Genomic DNA, 14,127 nt, shown 5'->3' on the forward strand with positions numbered 1-14,127 from the left:
AGTAATTTCCTTTATAAATCATTTTACAGCAGCATTGATCTAAATATTGCCTTACTTGTGAGGTATTGCTTAAGGATCAGATTGGGACATTTAGAACAGGCCTCAGTTTTATGGAGACTTAGGCCATCATTACATTCTTGGCGGTTCAGACCGCCATGCCGGCGACGGTCTGAACCGCCATATTATTAACACTACCGCCGACAGGCAGCCTGACAATGGCAGATTAAATTTTCCGACAGGGCAGCGCTGCCCTCCGGATAATGTACCCTGTGTCCCCCAGCAAGGCTGGCGGAAGGGGTGCTCCGGGGCACCTCTGGGGTGCCCTGCACAGCCCATGCACTTGACATGGGCAGTGCAGGGGCCCCCGTGCAGTGCCCCGTCGGTTCATAATGAGTGCCTTAATTTGTTTGAAAGCAATACACACACACACACACGCACACACACACACACACACATATACATACATGTATGTATATATATATATATATATATATATATATATATATATATATATATACACACACACACTTCCGATGAAAAGTCCTTTGGAGATATAGCTGAAGCCCAGAATGTTTGGAGTTACATCTTGGTATATAAAAAAAAACGCTCCTTTCAAGACAGTACTTTTGCTGCTCCGTGGTTGGAAAAAGATGTCACAACACTCTGTGGTGGGACAGCGATGGAGATTGTGCCTTTGCGGGGTGCGGTGTCTCTGGAAGTGCCTTCTTACTGGTACAGCATGGTTTAAAGTGATGCATGTCTATCACTACTTCACCAAAACGCCCCTTGTAAATAATTCCACAGCACACCTTTTGTCTAGAAGGAAGAAAATATAATACTGTAAGTTGTGATAAGAATTTAAACAAATGTTTAGGGTTTTGGTTTACGCTTTATATTCTGCCCTTGTTCTTCATCAACTTATGTCCTTCGTCTATAGTGGGTACATTTGTGGTTTTAATAATGTGTTCTGTTTAGGATATCTGTAATTGAGAGGGTATGTGCAAATGTGGCTCAGAAAGTTCTGGGCTTTTGAGCCTTAGGACTCAGTCTTCTCACTTTTGAGGACAATCAAAGTATGAAGGGGCTTGGGGCTGGTAGTGTTCATGTGAAGAAGGAACAAGATGTAGCAACTCAGTCAGGCCTGCTTCTTTTAAGACAACACCAAGCGTGATCTGTACATGGTTACCGCCACCCTTATTTAATGACAAACATACACTAACAAACAACAGTAATGATGCAGCGAGAAATCCCAGTGTCTCAGTCTGATTTAACCATTTCAATCAATCATCACCTTTTTTTTTCTCATAAATCTGTTTATTAGTATTTTTCATCATTACATTGCTTCATGTTTCTGCATTTGTTTCCGTTTCACATAGTATGGTGTGTGTTCTTATATCAGTATATAACTGTTGATGTATATGAGATGCATTGCTGCAGCATATTATTCAGCATGCATTTGTAATTAGTCAGTTATACCTTTCCATTATTATGTTATCTACAGTTGTCTTACAATGTTGTACTTGTTGTTTGATGGGTTTTATCATTGTCAGCCCCTTATATGATTGCAGGTGTAAAAGCCAGTAAAGTTTCTGATGTCCATCGGCCTGCTCGTGTAACAGCGTTTGCTGGTTTAAAGGTATTTCTAACACAAGTATTCAGTTGGAGCAGTTTGGTTAGGTAGGTAGAGATTATGAGTTTTATATATATGCTAACTTTGAATATAAGAGGAAAAGGAAAAATAAAAAAGGAAAAAGGTTAACATTTAACAATTGCCGGTAATGGACACTTGTACAGATTACAATCATATGACTATTTCCCAGTCGGGGTGGGGTTACATTGTTGCAAATCGGCTTATTAACAGAGGGGCTGGGTCGGGTGTCAGGTCAAGTAGGTGTTGTCACTTTAAGTCCCAGTGTCGGGGTCTATCTGGCCAACTTTTCATATTCAGTTCCCCTGTGCAGTGCGTTTTCTCGTCAGGGAGGCGTCCACTCACACTACTCCACTCCCTCTTCTCATGGGCATATTCCCTCATTACGCAGCCGCAGCAACATTCCCTCCCAGTTAGTGGAGAATGGAAACTGTCTCAACACCAAGACCTCCTCTCGCGCCAGCGCCGTGCCTTCAGCTCCTGCCCACACCTCAAGAGACCGCTTCCAGGCCTGTATCGGTGGCGGGTCTGGTGATTTCCATCTGCGGGTCACTAATCGCTTTGCTATGATGAGTCCTAAGTCTGCGAAGCGTACGTCTGCTCTGTGCTGCTTGATTCTGGGGAATAAACCTAGGATACATGCTTCCCATGTAAAGGGTATTCGTAGTGTTATACAGTCAGATAGGTTTTCATTCACTGCTCTCCAGTAGGAGCCCAAGGCAGGACAGGACCAGAGCATGTGCAGCAGGTCTGCTCCGATCTCGCAGCATCGGGGGCAAGCCGCGTCTCTGCGAGCAAAGTATCTATTCACGCGAGCTGGCGTGAGGTAGGCTCTGTGCACTATGTAATATTGGATAAAGCAGAATCGAGAATTGCGAGGCACGTTAAGGTGGCCTGAGAGGGCAGACCTCCATTGCGTTAGTGCAATCGAATCGCCTGAGTCTGTTTCCCATGCCACATGTAGTGTTTTGTTTTCAAGGGCGGTCTGGGATCTCAAAGCATCTGCCAGCCAGCTAATCAGGTGATGCCCTCGGCCCATCACCTGTAGGTACTGAATCAAGCAAGTGAGTGGGGGGAGCCACAGGGATGTCTCCCCATTTGGATCACATTGCCCCTATCAGGGAGCAGTACAATAAAAATTGACCTGGTGGCAGTCCCATCTCCTGAAGCCTGGCAAAGGGGAGCAGTTGGGTTTCTTCGTAGAGATCTCCCAGTGTGTACATTTCTATTTCGTGCCATGTGCGCAGTTCGGATTCTGACGTGACTCTGGTGCCTCTTGGTGTACCTAATAAAGCCAAGGCCGGTGTGAAGGGAACCATTGTGTGTGTAAGGCGCAGTGAGCGACGGAAACATTTGTGGGCCACCCTGAGAAAGAGTTGCAATGGGGTCCGCGTCTGCGTGAGTGGGTGGAATAAATGTTGTATCTGTTGGAGAGACCAGGGTCTGCTCTCTGATGCCGTGTCTACACGTTGAACATCCGCCAGCCATCTGGATATCCACTGGAGTTGAGCTGCTAGGTAGTATTGTTCCGCCCTTATCAGGTGGTAGGTACAATTTTTTTAAAGCAACTCTACAGCGGCCACCATTCCAAATGAATTCCCTCAATCCTGTCTCCAGAGCCCTAAAGAAGCTAGGAGGAATATAGTGCGGGAGGTTAGTGAAGAAGTATAGAAGTCGGGCAGGACTACCATTTTCAGGAGTGCTATCCTGCCTGCTACTGACAGCGGTAGTGTCCTCCAGAAGACCATTTGGGATTTAACCGAGGACACAGCCCTTACAAGGTTGCCCTCAAATATGTCTTCCTCACGGTGGTATATTCGGATACCCAAGTATCTGAATGTATGGGGTTGCCATGGGACGGGGTTTCCGGCAAGAATAAGTCCCGGATCAGAGAGTCCCGGGTCGAAGGGAAAGATGCAAGATTTAGACCAATTGACTCTCAGGCCAGATGATAGGGCAAATTGCTGTAGAAGTGAGCCAGCCTCGGGTGGGACTCACGTGATGTCTCGGAAGTATAGGAGAAGGTCGTCGGCATATAGTGAGATTATGTGAGTATCGTCTCCTAACGGAATACCCCAGTTACTCCCTGCTTTGCACAAGGCCGCTGCCAAGGGTTCCATAGCGAGTGAGAAAAGCAATGGCGAAAGGGGGCAACCCTGTCTCGTACCCCTGCACAATCGAATCGGTTCCGATATCTCAGACCCCAACCTCACTTGGACTAGTGGTCTGGTGTATAGTAGTTTAGTCAGGCGAGAGAAGTATGGACCTATACCGAGTTGTCGAAGGACTCCTAACAAATAGGGCCACTCCAAGGAGTCAAAAGCCTTTTCCAGGTCTAAAATGAGGCAGCCCGCTCCTGGCCAATCACGTTTCGCATATTGCATAACTCGGAATAACCTTCTGATGTTGTGGGAGGTGTCTCTAGCCGGGACAAATCCGTTTTGGTCCGGGTGTATCAGACCTGGCACAGTCGGTGCAAGGCGCGTCGCCAGTAATTTGGCTAATATTTTATAATCGGTTTTCAACATTGCCAATGGTCTATATGAACCCATGTCTACCGGGTTCCTCCCAGGTTTAGGAAGGGAAACCAGTAGTGCTTCCCTTTGAGTGGCCGAGAGATGGCCTTCTCGTTCAGCTGTCTCGTAAAGTTTGAGTAATTTGGGCGCCAGTTGCACCGCGAAGGCCTTATAAAAGTCAACTGGGAGTCCATCTGGGCCTGGTGTTTTGGCAGATGCGAGCTCGCGGATACTAGATCGAATCTCTTCAAGGTCAAGGGGTGCCTCAAGGGCCTCAAACTGTTCGTCCTCTAGGTGCGGGAGTTCTACTCCGGCAAGAAATTCTACGCCGGAGTCGCCACCAAGAGCTGCCCTCGAGGCATAGAGTGCCTCGTAGTGTCTCGCAAACTCAGTTTGTATCTCCTGGGGTGTGTATATTAGTACCCCCGTTTGTGAGAGGATTTCCAATATCGGTTTCCTCTCACAGTCCTGTCGAATCAGCCAGGCTAGGAGCTTGCCTGCCTTATCAGCAGATGTATGGGTTCTTGCGGAGTGTGCAGTGTAATTTAAGCATCGCAGACGCTCTAGTAGTGACAGGTGCTCGGCGCGTATTACTGATAGTCTTGAATGATCTGGTTGGTTGTTAATTGCTTCCCACTCTGGTTGTAATAGATCCCGCTCTACTTTGGTCAGTTCCCGTTCAACAGAGCGGCGTAGGTTGCATTGGGTACCCAGACAGTGCCCTCGTATGAAAACGTGTCCCATTCTATCAAACCCGACGAGGCCGTGCCGTCGTTTTGTTAAAAAAATTGTGGGATTACAATGCTTAATGATGCTCGAAAAGCAGCATCTTCCAGCAGCTCCGGTCTCAACTTCCATGTGGGAATAGCCGAGCGGGGGGAACCCCAGCACAGTCGTGCAATCAGGGGATTGTGGTCAGAGTGTGTGCGCCCTAGGTATTCCGAATTCACCACCACCGGGGCGAATCTCGTGGTGCAAAGTATTCTATCTAGGCGTACGTGCAGGGAGTGTGGTGCAGAGTAAATGGCGTAAACCCTGTCCGTCTTGTGTCGCTCTCTCTACACATCTACTAGCTGCCATTGTTGGATCCAGTTTACCAGGCCCTTTGAGGCCGCTACCACAGGTGATGTAGGCAGCGGGGGTTAGGAGCAGTCCATCTCCACGTCGAGTACACTATTATAGTCCCCCCAAGCAGCCACGGAAGGCCACTCCAACCCGCCAATTGGTGAGAAAGACCATGTAGAAAGGCAGTTTGGTCTGTGTTTGGGGCATATATTGAACCCAATATAACCATGTGTCCTGCGAGTTTTCCCCTAACTAGCACAAATCTGCCCTGCGGGTCTACGACCTGCTCCTCCGCCTTAAAGGGGGTACCAGCCCTAATCCAAATTAGCGCATCTTTAGCGTATGCTGAGTGTCCTGTTGCATATAATTGTCCTCTCCAGCGCCGGCGCAGTCGGGGATCTCGGGGCTCGTTATGTGTGTCTATGTGGATCTAAGGGACGTTTGAGATAGGAGTAAATAGCATATCGCCGCTTGGGGGTGTGAATACCTCTCACGTTCCAGGTGATTGTTGTGTATGTGGCCATACTGGAAACATTGGATTGTCTGACATATCTCCCTGCCCCGTCCCTTCGAGTTGGGTCTCATCATTATTTTTTTCCTTCCCCGCTAAATGTGAAGGATTCGGCAAGTATCGGCCGGCAGAACCAAAACATAACTAATGTCATTGGAGCAGATAGACAACAGGTCACCGCCCAAACATAACAACAAAAACGACAATGTGCTAACACAAACCTGTACATTATATGTCTCCACTGGTAGGAGCTTGGGAGTAGGCCAAAATCACAAAAAAAGGGGGGCGGGAGGGAGAGTGCTTCAGACGTGCACCTTTTCTTGTCCGGTTGTGGCAGATAAGAGAAAAGGAAGATAGGGGGAGCGTAGGGGGAGGCTCCTCATCCCCCGGGTTTAGCGTCTGGGAGCGGGGGTCAGGTCACCCGAAGCGTATATGGCTGCTTGTTGGCCATTGTGTATGTTCAGGGGACAGGTCAATTGCCTCTCATCTCTCAAATTACCTCTATTCACATATCGTTGGCTTGGTGGCTCCTGCTGCGCGTGGTCTCTAAGCATTGTTCTAAGTTCCTTTAAAAAAGTTCCTCAGCAGTTGCCGACGTCACAGAGGGCCCTCCCATATGATCTGATTCCAACAGCTGATCCGGTGTGAGGGGGCGGTCACTATTTGGTTGAGAGAGTTCTGTGTCTGATCCCGAAGGTAGGGGCGATGCACTTATCGTTGCTGCTGTGTGGATCGCTTCCCTTCTCTCCTGGATTAGTTGTTCCAAGTCTGGAGTGCATTTTGTTGATTCGGTGCGGGTCGTGTTTTTCCTCCGGTCCCTTCTGGTGCGGCTGCGCCTGGGTCTAGGCGACGATCCTGCTCGTTCTGGTGAACCACCAGAGGATAGCCCAGATGTCTCAAGCCATTCCCATGCTGCCTCCGGAGTGGAGAAGAAGTGTGTTTTTTCTTCTGTCACAACACGTAGTTTGGCGGGGAATAACAGAGAGTAGGTTAGGCCTAGGGAACGTAGCTTGCGCTTCAAAGGCAAGTAAGAGGCTCTATCTCTTTGTACCGCTATGGTATAGTCAGGAAATAGCAAGATCTGCGCGTTGTCTATTTGGGGAGGCGGGCCGGCCCTCGCCGCTCTCAGTATAATGTCCCTATCTGCGTAGTGGAGTAGCCGAATGATGAATGGGCGCGGAGTGCTGCCCGGTGGACTTGATCGGGCCGGGATGCGATGCGCGCGTTCCACAGAGAAGAAGGGAGTTAGTTTGTCTTCCGGTACCAACCCCCGCAGCCAATTCTCCGAGTAGGTCACCGGGTCTCGGTCTTCAGTGCCTTCTGGTAGATTCACTACCCGGATGTTATTTCTTCTGGAGCGGCCCTCTGCATCCTCGACTCGGCGTTCTAGTGCCGTCACCCTGGCCTGCATGTCTTCCATTCCATTCTTCAATAGGGCAGTCGCGGGCATTAGTTTGTTTACTGTGGCCTCAATCTCTTTGGTTTTATCTGTGAGCTTGCAGTGGTCCGCGTGGAGTAGGACGAGGTCGCTCGCCACTTTATCTATTTTGGCTTCCAATGACGTGCAGGCGCATTCTAGTGAGTCTCCAATACGATCCACTGCTGCAAGTACTGCATCGAGTTTTTGGCTGTCTTGATTTAGTGAGTCTTGCGTTTTCCCAGTTCCTGCTCCCGAGCGTAGACGCCCTGTTCCGGCCATGCTCCAGTTTTTTGGGGGGGAGTTGGCGGTTCTGCTTGGTCTCGGGTCGTTGATAACCGTTTTGTCAGCTGCTGTATATGTGTCGCATTCTAGTTTGGTTTCAACTGGATCGTGGGGGGGTGGGTAGGTAGTTCACCACCGGGTTCGCACAATTCTGCTCCAAGTCATGCCTCCAATGCTCACCTTTGGTCCGTGGTATGATTCTCCTCTGGTGGCTTACCCAGCAGAGGATCGCATCTTGTGACACCTCTAATGTAAGACTCTGCACGTTCCTGGCCGTTAGTTTGCACTGCGATCTTTAGTGAAGTACCCATTCACCAAACGCTCGAGGTGTATGGCCGGGCCCGCTTGTCCAGGGGTAGATAACAGCCCCCTTGTGACAGCACGAGCAGCCCAGTTAGGTGGTTCTCTCTGCTCGATCACCTGGCACCTAATTATTTGCTATTGGTGCTTTGTGTTGTTGTGTGTTCTCAATAAGGCAGATGCATTTAGTGTCAATATGAGTGGAGGTCAAACAAATCCTGTGGGTTCGCAGGAGGTCCTGCTTTTCTATCACTCCGGCGTGCTCCCTCTGCCTTTCCACCCGGATCCCCGGGTGCAGGGGGGAGACGTTATTTTATTCAAGGCGGTGGCCAGTTGCAAGGGAAGTGGTCACTCATCCTCCCCGGTTCTCAGTGGGGTCAGGGGCATCTCCTCAGTCCACACCCAGTCCCGATATGGGACCCGCGCAAGCCGCCTGCTCTTTTTCTTACTTGTTGTCGGGGGGCGTTGCCTCCTCCTTCCAGGTCAGGCTCACTGGTCTCCAGGGGGGGTTCTCTGGTGGGGTTCAGGCCTGAATTTTAACCAAAGCTGCATTGCTTGACTTCACTTTTTGGCTTGGTCTGCCTCATGGCTTGGTCCTCCGATGTGGGTGCTATATGGTGGTTTTGTTGTGGGGCGCTTATCTTCTCTGGTTGCATCTGACTCTCACGTGCAGTCTGTGGCCGGCGAGGAACGACCCGGGGGGGTCCGATCCATGCACAGCGCCCAGGCCGCTCCGGCCACCCCCTCCTTCCCGGCCGCCCTGCTCTGATTCCCAGCCTCCAAGCGTAGTCTGTGAAGTCACGTCTGCTGCTTCGCTGCGAGCCACCTCTCACCCGCAGGCCGCTTTGTCTCGTGGTTCAGGGTCTGGGTGCGGCTTGCGCGGTCGCAAGGCCGTTTCGACTTCTTCTTCTTAGGGAGCTCCCCGCTCCTCGAGTGCCACGTCCCAGGGCACCAGCTTCTGGTGCGGCCTTCGGGGTCGCAGTGCTGCTTCGCCGTTGCAGGGCACCAGGTTTCCGCTCCCTCCTTCCCAGCCGCCCTGCTCCGGTTCCCAGCCTCCGAGCGCAGTCTGCGCGGTCACGTAAGCTCCGTCGGCGCGAGCCGCCTCCCGCCTGCGGGCCGCTTTGTCTCGAGGCTCAGGATCTAGGCGCGGCTCGCGCGGTCGCAGGGCTGCTTCGACTTCTTCTTGGGGAGCTCCCCGCTTCTCGAGTGCTGCGTCCCAGGGCCCGGGGCACCAGCTTCCGGTGCGGACTTCGGAGTTGCAGTGTCGCTTCGTCGCTGCAGGGCACCGGGGGGTCCGCTCCCGGCGTGCTCGGGTCCTCGAGTCCCCCAGGCCCGTTCCGGTTCCCGGCCTCCGGGTGGAGCCACCACCTCCCTCCCGCAGCTGTTCTGTCTTGCGGCTCAGGATCTGGGTGCGGCCCGCGCGGTCGCAAGGCCGCCTCTATTCATTCTTAGGGAGCTCCTCGAGTGCCGCGTCCCAGGGCACCAACTTCCGGTGCGGCCTTCGGGGCCGCAGTGCCGTTCACCTCTGCAGGGTGCCTGGGAATCCGCTCCCCGCTCGCTCGGATCTTCAAGCCTCCCAGGCTCCGATTTGAGTCTTGAGGGAGCGGCACGCCCCCCGCTCACCCCTAATTGAGTCAGATTATCCAGACGCGGTGCGGTGTTTGGTGGCTTGGCCACGCCCCCCTTCAATCAATCATCACCTTAAGCCTGGTTGTGCATGCTCGGAGCGTTATTCAGAAATTATTGTACCTAATAAAAGGTTGAAACCCTCACTTCTGAATTTATCAGATGCAATACATTTCTTCTATTCTAAGTTTTTACTCAATAATGGTGACTAAGATGTGGATTTTGGTGTTCACAGCACCAAAATCTACGTCCTGGTAAAAATGTTGCCTTTTTCCCCTATTGAACTCAACCAGGTTTTACTGGCTAAAATTTATTGGAGGGTACATACTTTATTGTACCCGATAATGCAACTTGGAAGTCTGTCTCCTGCACAAACAGGGGTATGGGTAAGGTTTGAAATTTAATGGCCCATTTGTAAGCAGACACTATGTTGTTTTTGTTCAGACATTTAGGGCCTGATTACAACCTTGGGGGATGGGATACTCGGTCCGTCATACTACAAGTTCTATTATATCCTATAGAACTTGTAAACGTGGGCAGGATATCCGTCAGATTTGTGACGGAGTATCCCAAACACCAAGGTCGTAATCAGGCCCATAGTCAAGATATCTGCAACTAATTAGTAGGGACCTAATATACGGTGAACTGAATTGTAAACCAGAGATTTGTGATTAGTTGTGATACTTCAGAAAATGAACATAGTCTGATCATAAGAGCAATTAGACATAAAATCACTGCACATTCAAAAGATATATTGAGTTAGAAAAAACGCCTGTTCATATACAATTGTGTGAGGAAAGGAATGGAGCCAGTTAGAAGTAAACTGTGGCAAACCCATAACTCTTTAGGCTTTTATTTTTTACAAAGGTAAATGTACACACGTAGATTTATATACATGTAAATCTACTCCTACAGCTAGGTGTAAGTCTACTAATTTTTGTTTTTCACCTTTTCCAAGGGTAGATTTATATGTAAGTGTAGACTTACATGTCCCCACTCTTTCAAGATTTACAATTGAAGACTTCTGTTAAAAGATTTATTCAATTTAGAGAAATTAGCGCCACAGTCCTCTATTTAGACCTCCCTTTAACTCAATGAGAAAGGTCCCTCCTAGCCCATTTTAGTGTTCGGGACATTTTATTACATTCCCCTCTTGGGCCTTGTATATGTATTAGTAGCCTGCCAGCTTGTCACCATGACGATACATCCTCCCAGTCTTTATTACATTTTATGTTGTTTTGTAAATATTTTAGGCTGTGTTTTGATTTATATTTAAAACCCTTTTTAAGGCACTTAGAGCCCGCTGTATGTAAGTGTTATTAAATCATTTAATTAATTTAATTTGATTCTATTAACTCATTTAAATATATTTACTTTAAAAATATTTTTAAAATATGCTCTAGCATTTTTTTTTTTTAAGTTTAAAAAATCTAATGTATTTTTGTAAATAAAAATGCAATTTAATCTTTTTTAAATATGTTATGTATTAAGATTTTAAGATTTTCAATAATAAAATATGTAGTTAATTTTGTAAATTTTTAAAATATTTATGGGGGTTATTGCAGTATCTGGGACTGACCATGAATTCCTCCTTATCAACCCCTAAACCCTTCTTTAAAATTCCCTAAACCCCTTCCATTTAGCAGTAGTCACCATTTTTTAGACAAACCGTTTGGTCCCTCCCACATTTTCTACAAATACATATACCTACATGTGTGGAAATCTCCGCCACATCGGCAGACCTCTTGGCACAGAATTATAAGGGAGCCGAAGGTCTCTGCATGTAGGTTTGTCTATAGCATTTTGTAGTACGCGAGCAGTACTACTGTAGTCCTACATTAGGTACTAAAAAAAAATGCAGTTTGTGAATAGCCTGAAGTACAGGGTCTAATGGCTTGCCTTGTAGGGTACAGGGACAGACGCAGGATATTTTTGACATGAGAAAAGGCAAAGTAGTTTTGCCTCAATATGGAAATATGTGGCATATAGTGCTGCAGATTCACTTGCTCTGCATACTCCTACCATCTAGTGTTGGGTCCGGCGTGGTGCAATTTGTTTTTCTTCGAAGAAGAGTTTCCGGTCACAAGATTGAGTGACTCCTCCTCTCATTGATATTGCGCATGGGCATCAACTCCTTTGTTACATTGTTTTCCCATAGGCGGTTGAGAAAGGAGTGGAGGGAAAGTGTAGAAAAAAAGATGTCCATGCAAAGAGTAAATACATATGTACAAATATATACAAGTATAATGTAGCTGTAACGGCCACAGGCGTCTGGAGAGGACGCATGTAAATCTACAACACTACATGCCAGGGACACATGCTTACAGGGTAACATGATCGATTCGATGGCATGTGTGGCTGTAGATACACATGCACTGCATAGACTGCAAAGCAGTCTCCCCATAGAAGTGGTGTGTACCCGGAGGGAGTTGCAGTTGACTGGAAAAGTGTACTTAGTACTGCCTGACCTATATTAGTTAGTTGGCATGCTAAAACTTCCATACAGTAATGTTTTGTAAAGGTGTGTGGTGTAGACAATGTAGCTGCCTTACAAATGTCAGTTATGTGAATGTTTCCAAAGAATGCCATAATAGTTCCTTTTTTTCTAGTTGAGTAAGCTCTGGTAAAACAGGTAAAGGGTTTTTGGCCTTAGCATAGCAAGTTTGTATGCATTTGACTATCAAGCTGCCTATGCCTGATTTGGATATTGGGTTGCCTATTTGAGGTGGGGAAAAGGCTACAAGGAGTTGTTTGGTTTTCCTAAACTCTTTAGTTCGGTCTATACAGAACATTGGTGCTCATTTGAGATCCAGTGTGGGGAGGGCTCTTTCCACAACTGGTTGTGGGAAGAAACTGGTAGTTCAATAAACTGATTAATGTGAAACTGAGAAACCACTTTAGGAAGAACTGTAGGGTTAGTTCAAATAATTACTTTATTCCTTTTAATTTGTAAGAAAGGTTCTTCCAAGGTTAGTGCCTGGAGCTCACTAACACGTCTGAGTGAAGTGATGGTGATTAAGAAAGCCACCTTCAATGAAAGAAACTGAATTGTGCACAATTGGATTGGCTCAAATGGGGGACCCATGAGTCTAGTTAGTACAATGTTAAGGTTCAACTACGGGGTTGGGGATACCCTAGGTGGAATGACACATTTAAGTCCTCCCATGAAAGCCTTTATGACTGGAATTCTGAATAAAGAAACGTTGTCCTTTTTGGAGATATGCAGCTATAGCTACAAGATGTAGGCAAATAGAAATGTAGGTACTATTCGCTTTCTGCAAGTGTAGCAGGTAGCCAACAATTTCTTTTACTGTGGCTTTCATGGGATTAGTACGTTTGGGTTGGCAGTAGCAAACAAAACTTTTCCATTTTGCAGCATAACAGTCTCTAGTGCTGGGTCTATGTGTATTATTGAGAATGTTCATACACCCTGCAGGTAAGCCTAGGTAGCCAAACTTTATGACCTCTGGAGCCATATCGTAAGGTTGAGTGACTTGGGGTCTGGATGCCTGATTTGTCCTTGATTCTGGGTGAGAAGGTCCAGCCTGCTTGGGAGCTTCCGTGTGGTACTACTGAAAGAAACAGGAGTGTGGTTAACCATGACTGGCGTGCCCTGGTGGGAGCTACAAGGATCATGGTGAGAGATGTTTGCCTGATCTTCCAAACCTAGAAAGGGGAATGAGAGGGAGAGGTGGAAAAGTGAAGGCAAATATCTCTGACCAACTTATCCATAGAGCGTCGCCCTTGGATAGTGGGTGTGGATATCTGGAGGTGAAGCTTGAGAATTTCTCATTTTCTGCTGTGGCAAAAAGATCTAAGTGAGGAGTCCCACACTTTCTGAAGTATGTTTTAAAGGACTTGTGGGTGGAGTTCCCACTTGTGGACTTGCTGCTGCCTCCAGCTGGGCAGGTCTGCAAAGTCATTGTCTGCTCCTGGCAGATACTCCACCAGCAGGTGAATGTGGTGGTGAAGGGCCCAATTCCATATGGTCTGAGATAGATGTGATAGTTGGGAAGATCGTGTTCCCCCATTTTTGTAAGTAATACATGTCTGTCATGTTGTCAGTCCGGTTCAGGACAACCTTGTGATACAGGTGAGGAAGGAAAGCTTTCAGGGATAGAAATACCATCTGAAGTTCCAGGTAGTTGATGTGGAGAGACTGGTGTTTGGTATCCTAGAGACCGTGCACTGTGAAGTCTTGGAGGTGAGCACCTCAACGCATTTGTGATGCTCCTGTTTTCAATGTGATCTGAGGCACAGGGTCTAGAAAAAGCCACCCCTTCAGGAGGTTGTTGGTGTTCCACTATAGAGAGCGGTAAGTTTGGCAGTCTAACACTAGATCTTCCAGGTGACCCTGAAACTAAGACAAATGGCGAGACAGACACTGCTGCAGGTGATGTATGTGTAATGTGGCATGTGGAACAATGGTGATACAAGAAACCATCATCCCCAACAGATGTGCAATGGCCCTCACTGTGTAGGATTGGTTTTCCTGAAACTGAGGGAGATGTGTCTGAAAACTCTGGACGCAAGCTGAATTTGGTAAACTAATCCTAACTCAGCGTTCAAAATTGCCACTACTTAAGGTTGAACTTGTAGTGGCTGGAGATGAGATTTGGGGATGTTGAGAGTGAACCACGGTCATCTGAGTGTGCTGTTGGCATTGTTGCAGTGTACTGGCTTTGAAGAGCCAGATGTCCAGAGAAGGAATGACATGGACATTCTGTCTTCGCAGGTGTGCTGTGACTACTGCTAAACA

At 47.8% G+C, this 14,127-nt stretch overlaps 1 protein-coding gene across 1 annotated transcript in view; it reads right to left on the bottom strand.

Moving 5' to 3' along the window:
• Positions 1-615: 615 nt before the first annotated feature.
• SINHCAF (SIN3-HDAC complex associated factor) overlaps positions 616-14,127 on the bottom strand; it is a 103,840-nt gene continuing 90,328 nt past the window's right edge. Inside the window, 1 exon segment of the mRNA XM_069230049.1 lies at positions 616-816. Coding sequence (XP_069086150.1) covers positions 654-816 — 163 coding nt within the window. The 3' untranslated portion in view covers positions 616-653.

Source organism: Pleurodeles waltl, chromosome 4_1, assembly GCF_031143425.1.
Source record: "Pleurodeles waltl isolate 20211129_DDA chromosome 4_1, aPleWal1.hap1.20221129, whole genome shotgun sequence".
Taxonomy (NCBI): domain Eukaryota; kingdom Metazoa; phylum Chordata; class Amphibia; order Caudata; family Salamandridae; genus Pleurodeles; species Pleurodeles waltl.